Below are 15,297 nucleotides of genomic sequence, written 5' to 3'. Positions count from 1 at the left end.
CTGTCTCTGTCTCTCTGCTTTTTTTCTGTTTTACTCTTCCGTCCATGGTCGGTCTCCACACACACACACACACACACACACACACACACACACACACACACACATTTTTGGGGTAGAAGCTCTCTTTGCTCTGGAAGATCTCACGTTGATGTCGTAGTAGCAGCGTGTTGGTCTTCCAGAGTGGGGCTCACGCTGTGAGGGACCGAGAGTGACCGTGGTCCTGCAGAGATGGGCCACACTGCTGTTAGCTGTACTAGACCCGGGCAGAAGGTGATTCTCCTGCCACTTCTCAGCCTGTCTAGGAGAGGTGAACTGGAGTGTCTGTTTTAGAAAGTGTTGGGCTTCTACTGTTTAACATTAGTCTGATTTTATGTGAGTTTTAGAACTTGTTGTCTGGTATAATCAGGTATTTAATATGTTTGTTTTGGTTAATTGTATTTTCAGTGTTCTGAGGACAAATATGTGACAAGTGCCTACCAGTGGATGGTTCCCTTTCTTCATCGTTGTGAGAAACAGTCTCCTGGTGTGGCTAATGAGCTATTAAAGGAATATTTAGTAACGTTAGCTAAAGGGGACTTAAAATTTCCCCTGAAGATCTTTCAGCATTCCAAACCAGATGTAAGTAGAAACTCTAACTTCTTAAGAGCCTCTGCACTTTTTCCTCTGCAATAGATTTGTCAATTTATTATAATAGGCTTTCTAAGTAATTTCCCTTTAAACAGAAAAGGAAATGGTTGTCATGTTATTCTTTTCTTTTATTATTTTATTATTTAAATTTTATTTAAAATCAATCAACATATAGTGTATTATTAGTTTTAGAGATAGAGTTTAGTGATTCATCATTTGCATATACACCCAGTTCTCATTACATCACGTGGCCTTCCTTAATGCCCATCACCAGTCACCCCATCCCCCCTACCACATCACCTCCAGCAAACCTCAGTTTGTTTCCTAGAGTTCAGTGTCTTTTATGGTTTGCCTCCCTCTCAGTTTGATCTTACTTTTTTTTTTTCCTTCCCTTCCCCTGTGTTCATCTGTTTTGTTTCTTAAATTCCACATATGAGTGAAATCATAGGTTGTCATGTTATTCTTTAAACATGTTTCAATTCGGTCAAACAGTTTTTTTAGAAGTTCATATTTATTTTGATTTATTTATTCCAAAGTTTGTTGACTTTCTGTTTCTACTGATTATATGTATTGATATATACCAAGACCAAAAATACTAATAGTTGATAGATAACTGAATTCTTACTATAGACAGGTACTGTACAAGTGTTAACTCATTTAATCCTTATAACAACCCATGAGGTGGGTCTTTATATTAGTTATTGGAGGGAAAAAAAATTGTGATATAGAGTGGTCAGGCAGTTGCCCAGGGTCACACAGTAAGGAGTGGGATGTGGGTTCATACACAGGTCTTCTAATTTCACAGCTGCATTCTTCATCATTAAGCTTTACCCTAACACCAATAGAAGAAGAAAAGATTCTTGCTCTTCAGGACTTTCAAAATATTTATGAAAATCTTTAGGATTTCATAAGGAAATCTATAATTATTCTTAATAATTTTTGTATTTGCTTAAGAGTACTATATAGTTCACTCTCAACACAGCCTTTAAGGGCGCTGGCCCTCCACCCCCTATTCGGGCAAAAATCCATGTATAATTTTTTACTTCCCCCAAACTTAACAATCAGTAGCCTGCTGTCGACCTTACCAGTAACATAAACAGTTGATTATTTTTAGAAAAAAGTAAGCTAGAGAAAGGAAAATGTTACTAAAATCCTACAGAAGACAAAATATATTTACAGTACTGTGCTGTATTTATAAAGAAGCCATTGGCTTGTAAGTGGACCCACGCAATTCAAGGGTCAACTGTATTTAGAGCACTGTACTTCTACAAAATTCAAATGGTTGTTCAGATTCATTGGCAGTAAGTCACTTTATTAAGTGCAGCATACTTTTGTGACACAAATAACCTCTTAATTTAGCCATAAATCAAATACGCTCTTTCAAGAGACCGTGGTTCCCTTCCTATTGGAGGAGGGTTCAAGCAGGAAGCAGGGTGACACAGTCAGTGTAAGGCCCTGACTTTGTAGTCAGATTCAAAGCCTTGGATTGGGTTTCAAGCAGAAGCCTCTTCCAATCCTAAGTTCTAATTGAGTTACTTCCTTGAGCTGGCCTGTGTAGCAGTCTGAAGTCCTCAGAGGTATATGGCCACAGACCATATAATGAGGATAAAGAAAGGAAGTATTGCTTAGTTAACCTTACACATATTTTGGTTTCTGAAAGGGCTGCTTGTCAAACATGTATCTGTTCTTTGGCTATTTAAAATTTTCCATCTTGTCGTAGGCAGTTCCCACTTAGCATTCCGATTTTGAATTTGGGATGGTTTGCTGTGAGCCGAGGGTGGGTTGCTTATGACAGCAGAATACTATGTGAGCAGCAGGATGGATTGAATATGAATGTTTTATGAGGAAGAAAGAAAGGACTTTAAATTCCTTCCAGTAATCTTGTTTGTGATACTTCTCTTCCTTACAGAGTCTTGTAAATCCTTTGTATGTCGTCAGCTTTTTGTTGTTTTTACTTGGCAATTTAGCATGTGCCTTTTGAATAAAACATATTGCCATTTGCTTTTGTTGAAATATGTAAACATCAAAGCAGAAAACAGTGGTGTTGCTGGGCTCTTCCTTTCCAATCTATCCTCTTTATCTCTATCAATATTATCTTTCCCCAACGGAAATTTGATCATGTCATGATCTATGGGAAACCAGTGTCTACAAGGTAAACATTGGGCTCTCTAGAGTGGCCTAGAAGGTTCTTTGTGGTCTGTTCCCAGTCTGTCTCTTCAGCCTCTTTTCCCTCTGAGTGAATGTGCTAGTCCACTCACACTGAACTGCTCCTCCTGTCTTCATGTTGTCCAGCCTTTTATGCCTCTTTATGCTTTTGTAGACTATTTCCTTTGTTTGGGATGGTCAGTTTCCCTTTCCTTCCCTTTACAGACACCTGCCTGTCTTTCAAGATCCTGCTGTGTTAGATTCCCTCTGCTAGGAGACCTGTGACCTATCTGTGCTATGATAGGTCTTGTCCTTGCCTTTGTAATAACCCATATCACACTGTGTCATAATTAATGTTCATGTGTTTCTCTTTCCCTCCCTTTGTTTCCTATGTATGTTCTCTATGTCTCATTCATCTGTGTATCACCTGGGAGTCAGTGCCTTGCAGAGAGCAAGTGCTCAGTAAATTTAGTCAGGGCAAATGATGGGTGAATGATTGAAACTGGGTTTCATTATGATGCTGTAGACCACTTGATTACATTTGTTTGCTTTATTAGGATTGTGCTTGGAGCACTGTTTTTATTTTATTTTACTTTTTACTCTTTACAAAAAGAATGTACCTTGAGGGCGCCTGGGTGGCTCAGTTGGTTAAGCGACTGCCTTCGGCTCAGGTCATGATCCTGGAGTCCCTGGATCGAGTCCCACATCGGGCTCCCTGCTCAGCAGGGAGTCTGCTTCTCCCTCTGACCCTCCCCCCTCTCATGTACTCGCTCTCTCTCATTCTCTCTCTCTCAAATAAATAAATAAATAAATAAAATCTTTAAAAAAAAAAAAAAAGTACCTTGAGATCTGCCATGAGTCATGCACAGAGTGTTTATAGTAATATAACAGGAGCAATGATTTCCATGTCAGACAGCTTAGGCTAAATTATGCTGCATTAACAAGTGATCACTAAATCTCAGTAGTTTAGAACAGCATACATTCATTTCCCACAAGCATCATATAGGCTATAGTCAGGCTTCTGCTGTGTTCTATGTCTTGTTCATTCCAGGACTTGGCTAAAGGAGCAGGCCCCCTTTTAAAGCTGTGGCACAGGAGAAAGGGTAAAGTAGAACCACACAGTGGCTCTTCAAGCTTACCTCAAAATGCCTCAAGTTACATCCTCTCTCTCACATTTCACAGGCCAGAGGAAGTCTAGCCCCGCCTGTTGTTAATGAGGCAAGGAAGCATAATCCTGTCTTGGGAAGAAGGGAGTGAATACTTGGAAACAATAATACAGACACATATTTGTCCTTTTTAACGGTAGCATATGCTTCAAACTCTTCCTCTCCTTTACGACATCCTGATTTTAAGCACTCATCTGTGATTTTAAGCTGTTGCTCTTTATTTGCATGGCCCTTTGGAAAGTGGAACTTACGAAGGAACTTGGGCAAGTCTGGATGGAGGTGATTTGGGAATAAAATATTCTGCCTTCTCATATTGTTCTCGGTCTTCCATACTAGCATTTTTTTTTTTTTTTTTTTTGGATGCATCGTGTATGGGAACTATGGACTTAAAAAAAAAAAAAAAGTACAGTTTTCTAGGCCCACCCCAGATATAATGGATTAGAATTTGGGGGATATGGACCTGGAATATGCATTTGACAATTTATCCAGTGATTCTGATAGAAAGCCTTTCGATCTGTGTTATAAACAATTCCCACTGTTGGTTTGCTGTTTCTCCAGTTCTCGTAGTGGTGAAGGTCACTTTCATCTGATCAGGAATGGAACCCTGTCAAGTTTCAAAAGGACTCTCCTGCTCCCAGTTCTCCCATGTTCCTTTAGTGCAGTACTCCAGGGCTCTGAGTTTGGAAGCTTTGGGTGCTGACCTAGGTCCATATGCCGGCAATGGCGTGGATGGGAAAGTCTACTTAACAGTTTAAGCTCTTGCCTGCAATTTCCTGCTTGTCTACTTTGGGCCCACACTCCTTAGGGAATTGAAAGGTGCCTCTAGAACTGTGCTGTTTAGTATGATAGCCTCCATTTCACTTGGACTTTTGTTCCTTTGTGATTTACTTTTGTAGAAATTCAGATATATTGGTGTAATTAGCCCTTTTTTTTGTGGTATGTATTGTGTATGTTTCTCCCAGTTGGTAGGCTGTCTTTTGACTTTGTTTATGGTGATTTGTGTCAGGCAGAATTTTTATCTTTTTATATGTAGTCACATTGAGCAATCTTTTATTGCCTCTGTATTTAGAGTCATGGTGAGAAAGCCTTTTCCTACTCCAAGGTTAAAGAAGAATTCACTCATTTTCTTTCAGTACTTGTATGCTTTTATTTTTATGTTTAGATCAGTAATCTACTTGGAGCTCATTCTTTTGTATGGTGAGATGCCAGATGGCTACTTAGTTGTCCCAGCACCATATATTAAAAGTTTTGTCTTTTCTTGAGTGATTTGAGATGCCACCTTTGTCATCTACCAAATTTCCATTTGTTGGTTAGTCTAATTCTAGAGTTTTTATATTGTTACTGGTTTGTTCATACACTAGGAGCACACTATTTTATTTTATTTTATTTTTTAGATTTTATTTATTTATTTATTAGAGAGAGAAAGCAAGCAAGCAGGGGGAGAACTGGAGGGGGAGGGAGAGGGACAAGCAGACTCTGTGCTGAGTGCAGAGCCCCATGTGGGGCTTGATCTCAGGACCCTGAAATCATGACCTGAGCTGAAATCAGGAGTTGGATGCTTAACCGACTGAGCCACCCAGGTGCCCCTAGGAGCACACTGTTTTAATTACAGAGATTTTATAACGGGTTTTTAAAGTCTGGTAAGGGTAGTATTCCTCTGTAGTTTTTTTCCCTAGGTTTTTTTGTTTTTGTTTTTTAAAAGATATTCTTATATGTTTCTTTCTCCATCTGAACTTTCATAACAACTTGGCTAATTCCATAAAATAACTTGTTGGTATATTTACTGTTATTATATTAAATTTATAAATTGGTGAGACCAGTATCTTTATAATGTTCAGTCATCCTATTCAAGAAGAGGGTGTATCATTGTGTTTGTTCATGTCTTTTTTTACTGTCTTCCAGGAGTGTTTGAAAGTGTTCCTCATGTAGGTCATGCACATTTCTTGTTAAATTTATTCCTAAGCATTTAATTTTCTGTTTCTATTTTAAATCGAGTTCTCCCTACTTTTACCCCTCTGTTTGTTGTTTCTGTATATGAAAGCTGTTCATTTTGTATGTTATTTTTGCATTCTGCCACTTCACTAATTTTTTGTATTGCTTCATTCTCCGGGGTTTTCCAGGTATCATATCTTACCATCTGTTCTTTAGCTACTTATCTGTAGTGCATAATTTTAAGACCATTTTTAAGAACCAAATTATAACTTTCTTATATTTCACCTTGCGATGCAGTATGGAAAATAATCAGCTGCCCATGGTGGGGAAGACTTACTGACTTCCTAGAAAGTTTTAGAGGGGCTCTCTTCTATCAGCTTGAGGTGGGGCAAATGATGGTTTAATAGTTACCACTGAGGTATTAGGACAGGAATGATAGAAATAAGAGAGGACGTGTGTCTTAACACTTTATGAAGTTAGGCATCTTGTAGGGAGTTGAACAGAACAAGAATAGAATGTGTCTTAAAAATTTAAGCGTTACGATTCACGTGCATAATAGATTGTATTAAGAAAGGTATGCTAAATGGCACAGGAAGAGAACAAAAAGAAGCCATAGGAATACAGAGAGGAAAAAGGATTTATGTTTAAGAGTTGTATGAGAATGTGTTCATTGGACCAGCATTTATGGAGCTTTTGGAAGAGACTAGAAATCTGGGAAAGCCCAACTGAAGTCAGAGTCAAGTAGAGAGAAAGCAGGATTATCAGGGAGGGTTTAGATGGGGCAAGGCTAAGTTTTTGAGAAGAAGGTCCATGTAGGAGTAGAATAAGATGGGGAGACAAAAGAGCAGTAACATGTTTACATAAAGGCAAGTGATTTAATTTGTGTGAACTAAAATTTGCATAGTGGTTCAGAGGACAGGAAGGGTGAGTTGGCACCAGGCCATGAAGGAACTTGAGTGGAAGGCAAAAAACTTATTCTCTACCTTTCCCATTGTAGAAGATTTTGAGCATACGTGATCAGTTGTGGATTCTAGTACATTTAACTTGCAAGTGATACTTGAATGTTGGTGGGAGCGAAAGACAGGAAGCAGGGAAATCAAGGAAACCGTCACGGAATTTGGCTTCTGTTTCATTTGGCTTTCCAATTTATTCCTTTTCACTGAAACTGGTTTCAGTTTTTTTCCTTTTCCTATATGAGCTGTTGATGACTATAGTTTTCCTCCATCTCTCCCATTCTTCCTGTATGTGAAGTTTTCCTGCAGGACCGAGAGAGCCTTAGTGTGGGCTCTGGAGCCGGCTGCCTGCATTAGCCTCCACAGAGCAAGTGATGTGTTCTGTCGGTGCCCCAGCGCCCCCTTACGGAAAACTGAGATGGAGCTAGTATTAACCTTCCCGGATGGTTTGAGGAATTAAGAGTGAATGCATGTGAAGCACATAGAAATAGTACCTGGCACACAATAAGAAATCAGGAAGAGTTAGCGATTTTAATTAATTTTTAATAATAATTACTTTTACTGTGCTCTGTTTCACCATTCTGTCACTTTGCAACCTTGGATAACTCTGTCAGATGTCGATGTCAAATTAACAGTATATTTTTTTCTTAACACCTTGAAGAAAGGTATATAACTCCTTTAACCCTAGTGCTTCAGGAGACTTCACTTCCCTGTAACTTGAATGTTTCTTCTTCCCATCCATTGATGTGGTTTTTTTACAGAGAAGCTTCTTATCTGTTTTGTGAGTTTCTACTAAAATGTTGAAAACCACTGATCTTTATTATGGAAATTACTTTAAACTTATTTTGTCATTGAATAGGGCTCTAAGAATATCGTTTCAACTTTCCATTTTGGTGTCTTTGGCAATAATGGAAGCATTCTTCATGTATTAATTTAATCTTCATAACAGTGATATTAGGAAGATGTTAATATCCAGTAAGATGAGAAGTAGAGATGAGAAAAACAAGGCACAAATACAGTATTTTTATATCCCAGAAAATAAGAAAGAGAGTCTGGTTTGTGATGGGAAGTGTGTATCCTGTAGAGACAGTGACCCATAGTAGTCGGCTTTCTGCATCGGCGTGTGTTCCGTGATTTGAATATTACTGCATAGCCATGTGATTTCTTTCGAATAGAATGTCAGTACTGTTTAGTTACATGACTAATATATAATGCATACTGAAAAATAGTAGGTTTAAACATCTCTGAATATTAGTTAAGGAATTTTATATATTTTTGTAATTGAAACACATAAAATTTGGCTTTTGGGTTAGAAATGCTTTTAATGAATTGCCTTTTTAATTCACTGTGTTTCTTCTATCTACTTTATCCTGAATGGGTCATAAATTGAAGAATCTGTTTTTAGCAGATGCAAAGCTTATGGGTACAAATTATCTTTTCTAGCTGATTCTGTAATTAAAATGTGATTTCACTTAGAATTATTAAAGACCCCAAAAGTCTGTAAGCTAAAGAAAAATCAAGATTTGTTTTTGAGGCTGATTAATTGCACTATTTAATATTCTGTTGACAGTTGCACTGGGCTATGGAAAAACTGAATGTAAATCTACTGACGTTTAGTACAGCATGCTTTATTTTCTCTAGCTGCAGCAAAAAATTATTCCTGATCAGGACCACCTGATGGCAGTAGCTCTGGGGTGCATCTACAACTGTGAACGAAGTGACCAGCTATCTCTTTGCTATGACATTTTAGAATGTCTTCCACAAAGAGGATACAGGTAAGAATCCACAGCATGCCAATCTTATTGTTGTCTTTTCATCCTAACAGCTAAAACGAAAATGTTGCCAGAGTGTTCATTAGACAGAATTTTGGGAATATAAAAAATACACAGAGAAGAAAATGGAATCATCTGCAAACCTGTTGCCTAGAGATAAACTTTTGTTTTTCCAGCAGTATATGAACAGTGACTATAATTTTGTCAACCTTGGTAAATAATCCATTAAAAAACAAAAATATCACCACCACCACAACAAAATATACTTTGTTTTTAGTGGATAGACAGTGATGTCTCTGTTTTAAGTTGTGTTTCTAATTAAGCGTTTTTCATATTTATGAGCCCGTGGGATTCTGTGAATTATTTGTTCTTGGCCCTTGCCAAACACAGAATAATAATTGTGTTTAAGTAGTAATGTATGCATATACATAATTTTACTTTATTTTTCCTCCAGTTTTATTGAGATATAATTAACACATAGTACTGTATAAGTTTGAGGTGTTTGTCATAATGACATACATACGTATAAATATATCATGAAACGCCCACAGTTTAGTTAGCATCCATCATCGTGATGAGATCTTTTACTTTCATAAGAACTTTCAAAAGTAACATATAGCAGTGTTTTGGTTGTTTTCAGTTGGTTTCCCAAATTGTTCCTTGACTGGAACATGTTGTGTGTTTTAAGTCATTACAGTGCATCACGTCCCCTGTATTTACTTATCTTAGACTTGGAAGTTTACACCTTTTGACCACCTTTATCCAGTTCCCACGCCTCCCACTCCCACTTCTGGTAACCACAAATCCTATCTTTTTCTATGAGTTTATTGTTGTTGTTGTTTTGGGTTTTTTAGGATTCCACATTAAAGTGAGATTATCATATCATCATACAGTATTTTTCTTTATCTGACTTATTTCACTTAGTATAATGCCCTCGAAGTCTGTCCATGTTGTCATAAATGGCAGGATTTCCTTCCTTTTTTTTTTTTTTTAAAGATTTTATTCATTTATTTGACAGAGAGAGACACAACGAGAGAGGGAACACAAGCAGGGGGAGTGAGAGGGGGAGAAGCAGGCTTCCCGCCGAGCAGGGAGCCCGATGCGGGGCTCGATCCCAGGACCCTGGGACCATGACCTGAGCCGAAGGCAGATGCTTAACGACTGAGCCACCCAGGCGCCCCTTCCTTCTTTTTTTTTTTTTTTTTTTTTTAATGGCTGAATCCTATTCCATTGTGTGTATGTAAATAGCACATTTTTGTAATTCATAAATTTGATGGTCACTTAGGTTGTTTCTAGTCATCTTGGCTACTGTGACTAATGCTGCCCCCTCTCTCTTTTCCTCCTGAGGAAATTTTTATTTTTTTGTGAAATGAATGTAGACGTCACCAGTTTTGCACCCCATTGTGAAATAATTGTTTCATACAGTCACTAATGGTACTGCAATCAGGTGAAAGATTGATCGGTAAAGGATATTTGCATGGTACCAAAGTATTACCTCAGCAACTTCATTTATTTTTTTTTTTGTCATTTCAAAGGGCAAATCTAGCTTTATAAAGTGGAAGTCTGACTGTCATTACCTTTAATCAAGCTACCAAATGGGCTAGCACAATCAGCATCTGTTATATGCCTCCTGCTGAGATCCCAATATGAAGTAAAGTTGTTCTTTCTTTTTTTTTTTTTTAAAGATTTTATTTATTTATTTGACAGAGAGACAGCGAGAGAGGGAATACAAGCAGGGGGAGCGGGAGAGGGAGAAGCAGGCTTCTTGCGGAGCAGGGAGACCGATGCGGGGCTTAATCCCAGGACCCTGGGATCATGACCTGAGCCGAAGGCAGATGCTTAATGACTGAGCCACCCAGGTGCCCCAAGTTGTTCATTGTTAATCTAATCAGTCCTTTGGGCCAAACTTCAGGTTTACAGGGAGTGCAGAGAACAGGAGAACAAGTTAAATAACACCATGAAGGAAACAGTCAAATAAATGCAAAGTGTGAGACACTCTAAGTCAGCTGGTCTTTTCACTTGGAAAAGTCTGTGTGGTGGAGGTGCTGATCTAAAATCAAGCAGTCTGGCTGGCTCAGTCAGGAGAACATGCAACTGTTAATCTCAGGGTTGTGAGTTCGAACCCCCACGTTGGGTGTAGAGATGACTTAAATTAAAAAAAAACATTAAAAAAAAAATAAAATCAAGGAGTCCAAAGAGACATAATTCTCTCCTAATTTTTAACTAAAGTGATGTATGCACATAATGAAAGTGAGGGAATTGAAAACCTTGTAATTGATAAACAGCTGTTTGCTGCCCCACCTTCCCCGTGCTTGAATACCTGTCTCCTCACAGGAAACACTTGCATAGAGCATGTTTTCCTTCAGCTCATGTTGTGACTGCAGTTTTACATGATTATTGACTTCCTTTTGAAGTCTATGATGACGTCTACCATCTCCCATACCTACTTCTACCATTTTTTCAGTGTAGTTAAGGTAATTTTCATCATTATGTTATGTAAATATTGTTTCTACAGAGCTGGGTATGATTATATTTCTTTTGTATGCAACTTTTTGTTTTTCCCAGATTTTTTTTTTTTCCTTTTTTGGAAATTTCCTTTTCCTGTTTTGTTGTTTTATTTGTTTCCATTTATCTCCTTCTCTCTTCTGACGGAAATAGAAAACTCTTTTCTGTGGTCAGACGTATCTCAGTCCCTTCCCTTTTTTCCCCATCTTCTCTCCCTCTCTACCTTTTGGAACATCCTTCTTGGAATTGTCTTTTCTCTTGCTTTGATGTGGGTTAATTGTCCCATATTCTGCACAACTGCCATCCTGAGACTTTGGTTTGCCTCTCTCTTGTGTTACATATTGCATTCCTGGAATTTCTTTTCTCCTTTGTTCACTTATTCTCTCTCTTTTTTTTTTTTTTTTTTAAAGACTTTATTTACTTATTTGACAGAGAGAGACACAGCGAGAGAGGGAACACAAGCAGGGGGAATGGGAGAGGGAGAAGCAGGCTTCCCGTGGAGCAGGGAGCCCGATGTGGGGCTCGATCCCAGGACCCCGGGATCATGACCTGAGCCGAAGGCAGACGCCCAACGACTGAGCCACCCAGGCGCCCCTTATTCTCTCATTTTGATGGAACACAATCTTAATAGCTTCATGTCAAAGATTACATGGAGGCATTTTTATTTTAAGACTGTCCCATGTCAGAAAGACACCAGAATTGCTCCCTTGAACTTGATAGAAACCTTGGCTATGTATGCAGTTCTACGTTTATAATCATCTTTTCCTTGTGAGTTTTGAAGGCATCAGTCTTGTCCTCTCCTCCCAGGATTATCGAGTAGTCCTATAGCATTGTAAATCACTATAGATGGCTTTTCTTCCTTTTTGGATATTGCCGTACCTTCTCTTCATCTCTAATGTTCTGAAATATCATAAGGATGTGTTTTATTGTGACACTAAATTTGTTGTGTTAATTCATTTGGATAGCCTGTTCCAATCTGGAAATTCCTGCCCTTTAGAGCTTTGGGAAATTTTCTTATATTCTTTCCTTGGTAAGTTTCCTTGGTAATTTTATTTGTACTCCCTTCCTTTTTCTTTCTCCATTTTTTTATACTTCTTTATTTACTGCCCTTTTTATTCTTTTTCCCACTTTTTGATCTTCTGTTAAATGATCTGGGAGTTTCTTCAGTTTTATCTTTTCATCCATCTTTTGAATTTTAAAATTTATTTTGATTTTCTTGTTTAAATTCTTTTTTTTTTTTTTTAAAGATTTCATTTATTTATTTGACAGAGAGAGACATAGTGAGAGAGGGAACATAACCAGGGGGAGTGGGAGAGGGAGAAGCAGGCTTCCCGCAGAGCAGGGAGCCCGATGCAGGGCTCGATCCCAGGACCCTGGGATCATGACCTGAGCCGAAGGCAAACGCTTAACAACTGAGCCACCCAGGTGCCCCCATTTTTAATTTTCTAAGTCCAGACAAAGATTTTATTTGGGCATCTTACTAATAAAACCCTGAGATCTTGCTGGGGTTCAGTTGCATCATTGGCTGGAAGGCACCCGGGAGTGTCAGGTGCATTTGTTCTCCGCTGCAAGCATTCCCTCCATAGTTGGGGCACAGAGCTGTATAGCATGGAAGGGGACTTTTATAGTAGTGTCTCAGCTTTGTGACAGATCCCTGCATTCACTTATACATGTGTTGTGTCATACTACATCTACTCTACCAGCCACATTTTCATTTAGTATATGATCCTTTGCCATGATAATGTTTCTCCTAGTCGCCTGTCCACATGCTTCCTCAGAAGGGGCTTGCTTTTTATCTCCACCACCTTCTAGGGATTATCTAGGTAATGGTTGTGCTTCTTTTTGGTTCCTTAATATTGGAGTGGGTGCAGAGGGAATGATATTATGGAAGAAGTCTTCTGAGTATATAGAATCCTAGTGGAAACTTCCTAGGGGGTGTGGAAGGGATATAGACAGGCCTAGGAGCAAGCCAGTATGCAGGGCCATGCTTCCTTACCTGTTTTGTTTTATTGGTTAAAAGAACAGAACCAGATGGTGATTTTACCCTTTAACTCCTCTTAAAAAAAAAAAAAAAAGACTTAAATTTGATTTATAATGCTTTGTTGCCTTTTTTTTTTTTTAAGATTTTATTTATTTATTTGAGAGAGAGAGAATGAGAGACAGAGAGCACGAGAGGGAAGAGGATCAGAGGGAGAAGCAGACCCCCTGCTGAGCAGGGAGCCCGATGTGGGACTTGATCCCGGGACTCCAGGATCATGACCTGAGCTGAAGGCAGTCGCTTAACCAACTGAGCCACCCAGGCGCCCCAATGCTTTGTTTGTTGCCTTTTAGTAGAATTGAACTAAAAGTTCTTCAGGAAATAGTTGTCCATATAACACTAATCAGTAATAGATAATATTCTTCTAGTCCAGTATTTTTTATCTTAAGCTCTTAAGTCATGAAAGATGCTGAAAGCGTTTAGGAAATAAGACCAAAATTTTGCCCAGCAGTGAAATATTGTTGTATATTAACCATAAGGGAAACATCATTTCTTTTTTCACTTGAGTATTGTGTTTTATGTAAAAAGCTACTACTAAAACTTTATTTTTTTTTCTCTTAATCTTTTAGTCATAAAACAGAGGTAACAAATGCTCTTCATGACATGGTAGACCAACTGGAACAAATTCTCAGGTGAGAGAAATGTTCGTCTGTTGGCTCTGTGCTGATAGATGAGGTCTGTCCAGAAACATTACTTTTCATATGTCTAATGGTCATTTGCCGTTTGACTTCCTATTTGTTTGACTCTCTTGGGAGTGAATTTTCTTAATACAGATGTCCTGCCAGCTTATGGTAGAGTAATAAGAGCCTGGATTTTGAAGACTGGTGGACCTGTGTTCAAATGTAGGCATTGCCACTGAGAAGCTGTGTGATTGAACCCCGGGTTTTCTTCTTTAAAGTATCTAACCCGTGAGATAATGGAATTAATGTTAGATTAACCATTTAAAGTGCCTCCTCCGCAGTAGGTACACAAGAAATGTTAGTTCCTGCAGAAATTATTGTGTCTGTCAGCAAACAATATTTATTATACTCCTGACTTCCGTTTTTTGGGCATATTACATTTGATTGGAATCTGGATTCAATCAAACTGCAGTAGAGCCTTCAAGTAACTCTATAGTAATATTCTTCACTGTCAAAATGAAGCATTAAACTTTCTATCTTGGAGCCTGAAATTCCCAATTTGCCATTTAGGAAGTCAGATGTTGTATACTAGTATTTATATGTGTATATGAAGATGCTTGAGTAATTTTAAATATCTGTATTAAAAAAAATTTTAGGGATAACAAATTTTTTCCAACACATAATTATAGAATTATAGGTAATGCCATCACTTTATAGTGATGATATGAATAGTAAAGTATAATAATTTGGAGTCTACTAATTAGAAGTTTTATTCATTCAATTTAAGGGACTTGAGTATAAAAATATTTCAAGTTGTATTTAAGGAAACAGTGTTCTTGTGCCAGGTATGTATGGGAGTTGAATGAAGAATTGATTGTTCACTTTTCCTTGGGACCTCTGTTTCCTCTTTTTTTTTTTTTTTTTTTTTTTTAAAGATTTTATTTATTTATTTGACAGAGAGATAGAGAGAGAGAACAAGTAGGCAGAGAGAGAGGGAGAAGCAGGCTCCCTGCCGAGCAGGGAGCCCGATGCAGGGCTCGATCCCAGGACTCTGGGATCACGACCTGAGCCGAAGGCAGCCGCTTAACCAACTGAGCCACCCAGGCGCCCCCCTCTGTTTCCTCTTTTTATTACTACCTTGCTGCTTGTTACTTTGTGTCCTGAAAGCTATATGGTTGGGTTTTTTTTCCCCTTGAAAAATTCTTAGTAAATCAAGCTCTTTCTTTCTTTTCAAGCTTTGGTTATTTTAGTTTGGCTGTGTCTCTCCTTTCCCCAGTTTCCCTGAGAAGTTGAACATAGTTTGAGTAAAACTTAGTGGATTAAGTCAATATAGATTCATTCCTTACAATTTGCATGATTACCTTTTTTTCCTCTAATGAAACTGAGAAGAGTGATCTCAAAAAGATATGGTGAAATAAACAGTATATTTCACGGTATGTTCCTGGGTGTAACCATGAGTGGTCCTGATGTCACATTATGCTCTTACTACCTCAAGGAAACAGTTATACTCGGTCAGTTTCTGGATGATACCCATGTCTT

At 38.3% G+C, this 15,297-nt stretch overlaps 1 protein-coding gene across 3 annotated transcripts in view; it reads left to right on the top strand.

The window, feature by feature from the left end:
- Window positions 1-15,297, top strand: part of NBAS (NBAS subunit of NRZ tethering complex) — a 322,416-nt gene that overhangs the window by 126,964 nt on the left and 180,155 nt on the right. For all 3 annotated transcript variants that reach the window (XM_035000616.1, XM_035000615.1, XM_035000617.1), the window contains 3 exons: window positions 445-618; window positions 8,465-8,598; window positions 13,708-13,770. In XM_035000616.1, coding sequence (XP_034856507.1) covers window positions 445-618; window positions 8,465-8,598; window positions 13,708-13,770 — 371 coding nt within the window. The remainder of the gene's footprint in view (window positions 1-444; window positions 619-8,464; window positions 8,599-13,707; window positions 13,771-15,297) is intronic.

The sequence above is a fragment of the Mirounga leonina genome, unplaced genomic scaffold (assembly GCF_011800145.1).
Source record: "Mirounga leonina isolate KUSES-001 unplaced genomic scaffold, KU_Mleo_1.0 Mir_125, whole genome shotgun sequence".
NCBI lineage: Eukaryota > Metazoa > Chordata > Mammalia > Carnivora > Phocidae > Mirounga > Mirounga leonina.
This window is presented reverse-complemented; position numbering and strand designations above follow the sequence as displayed.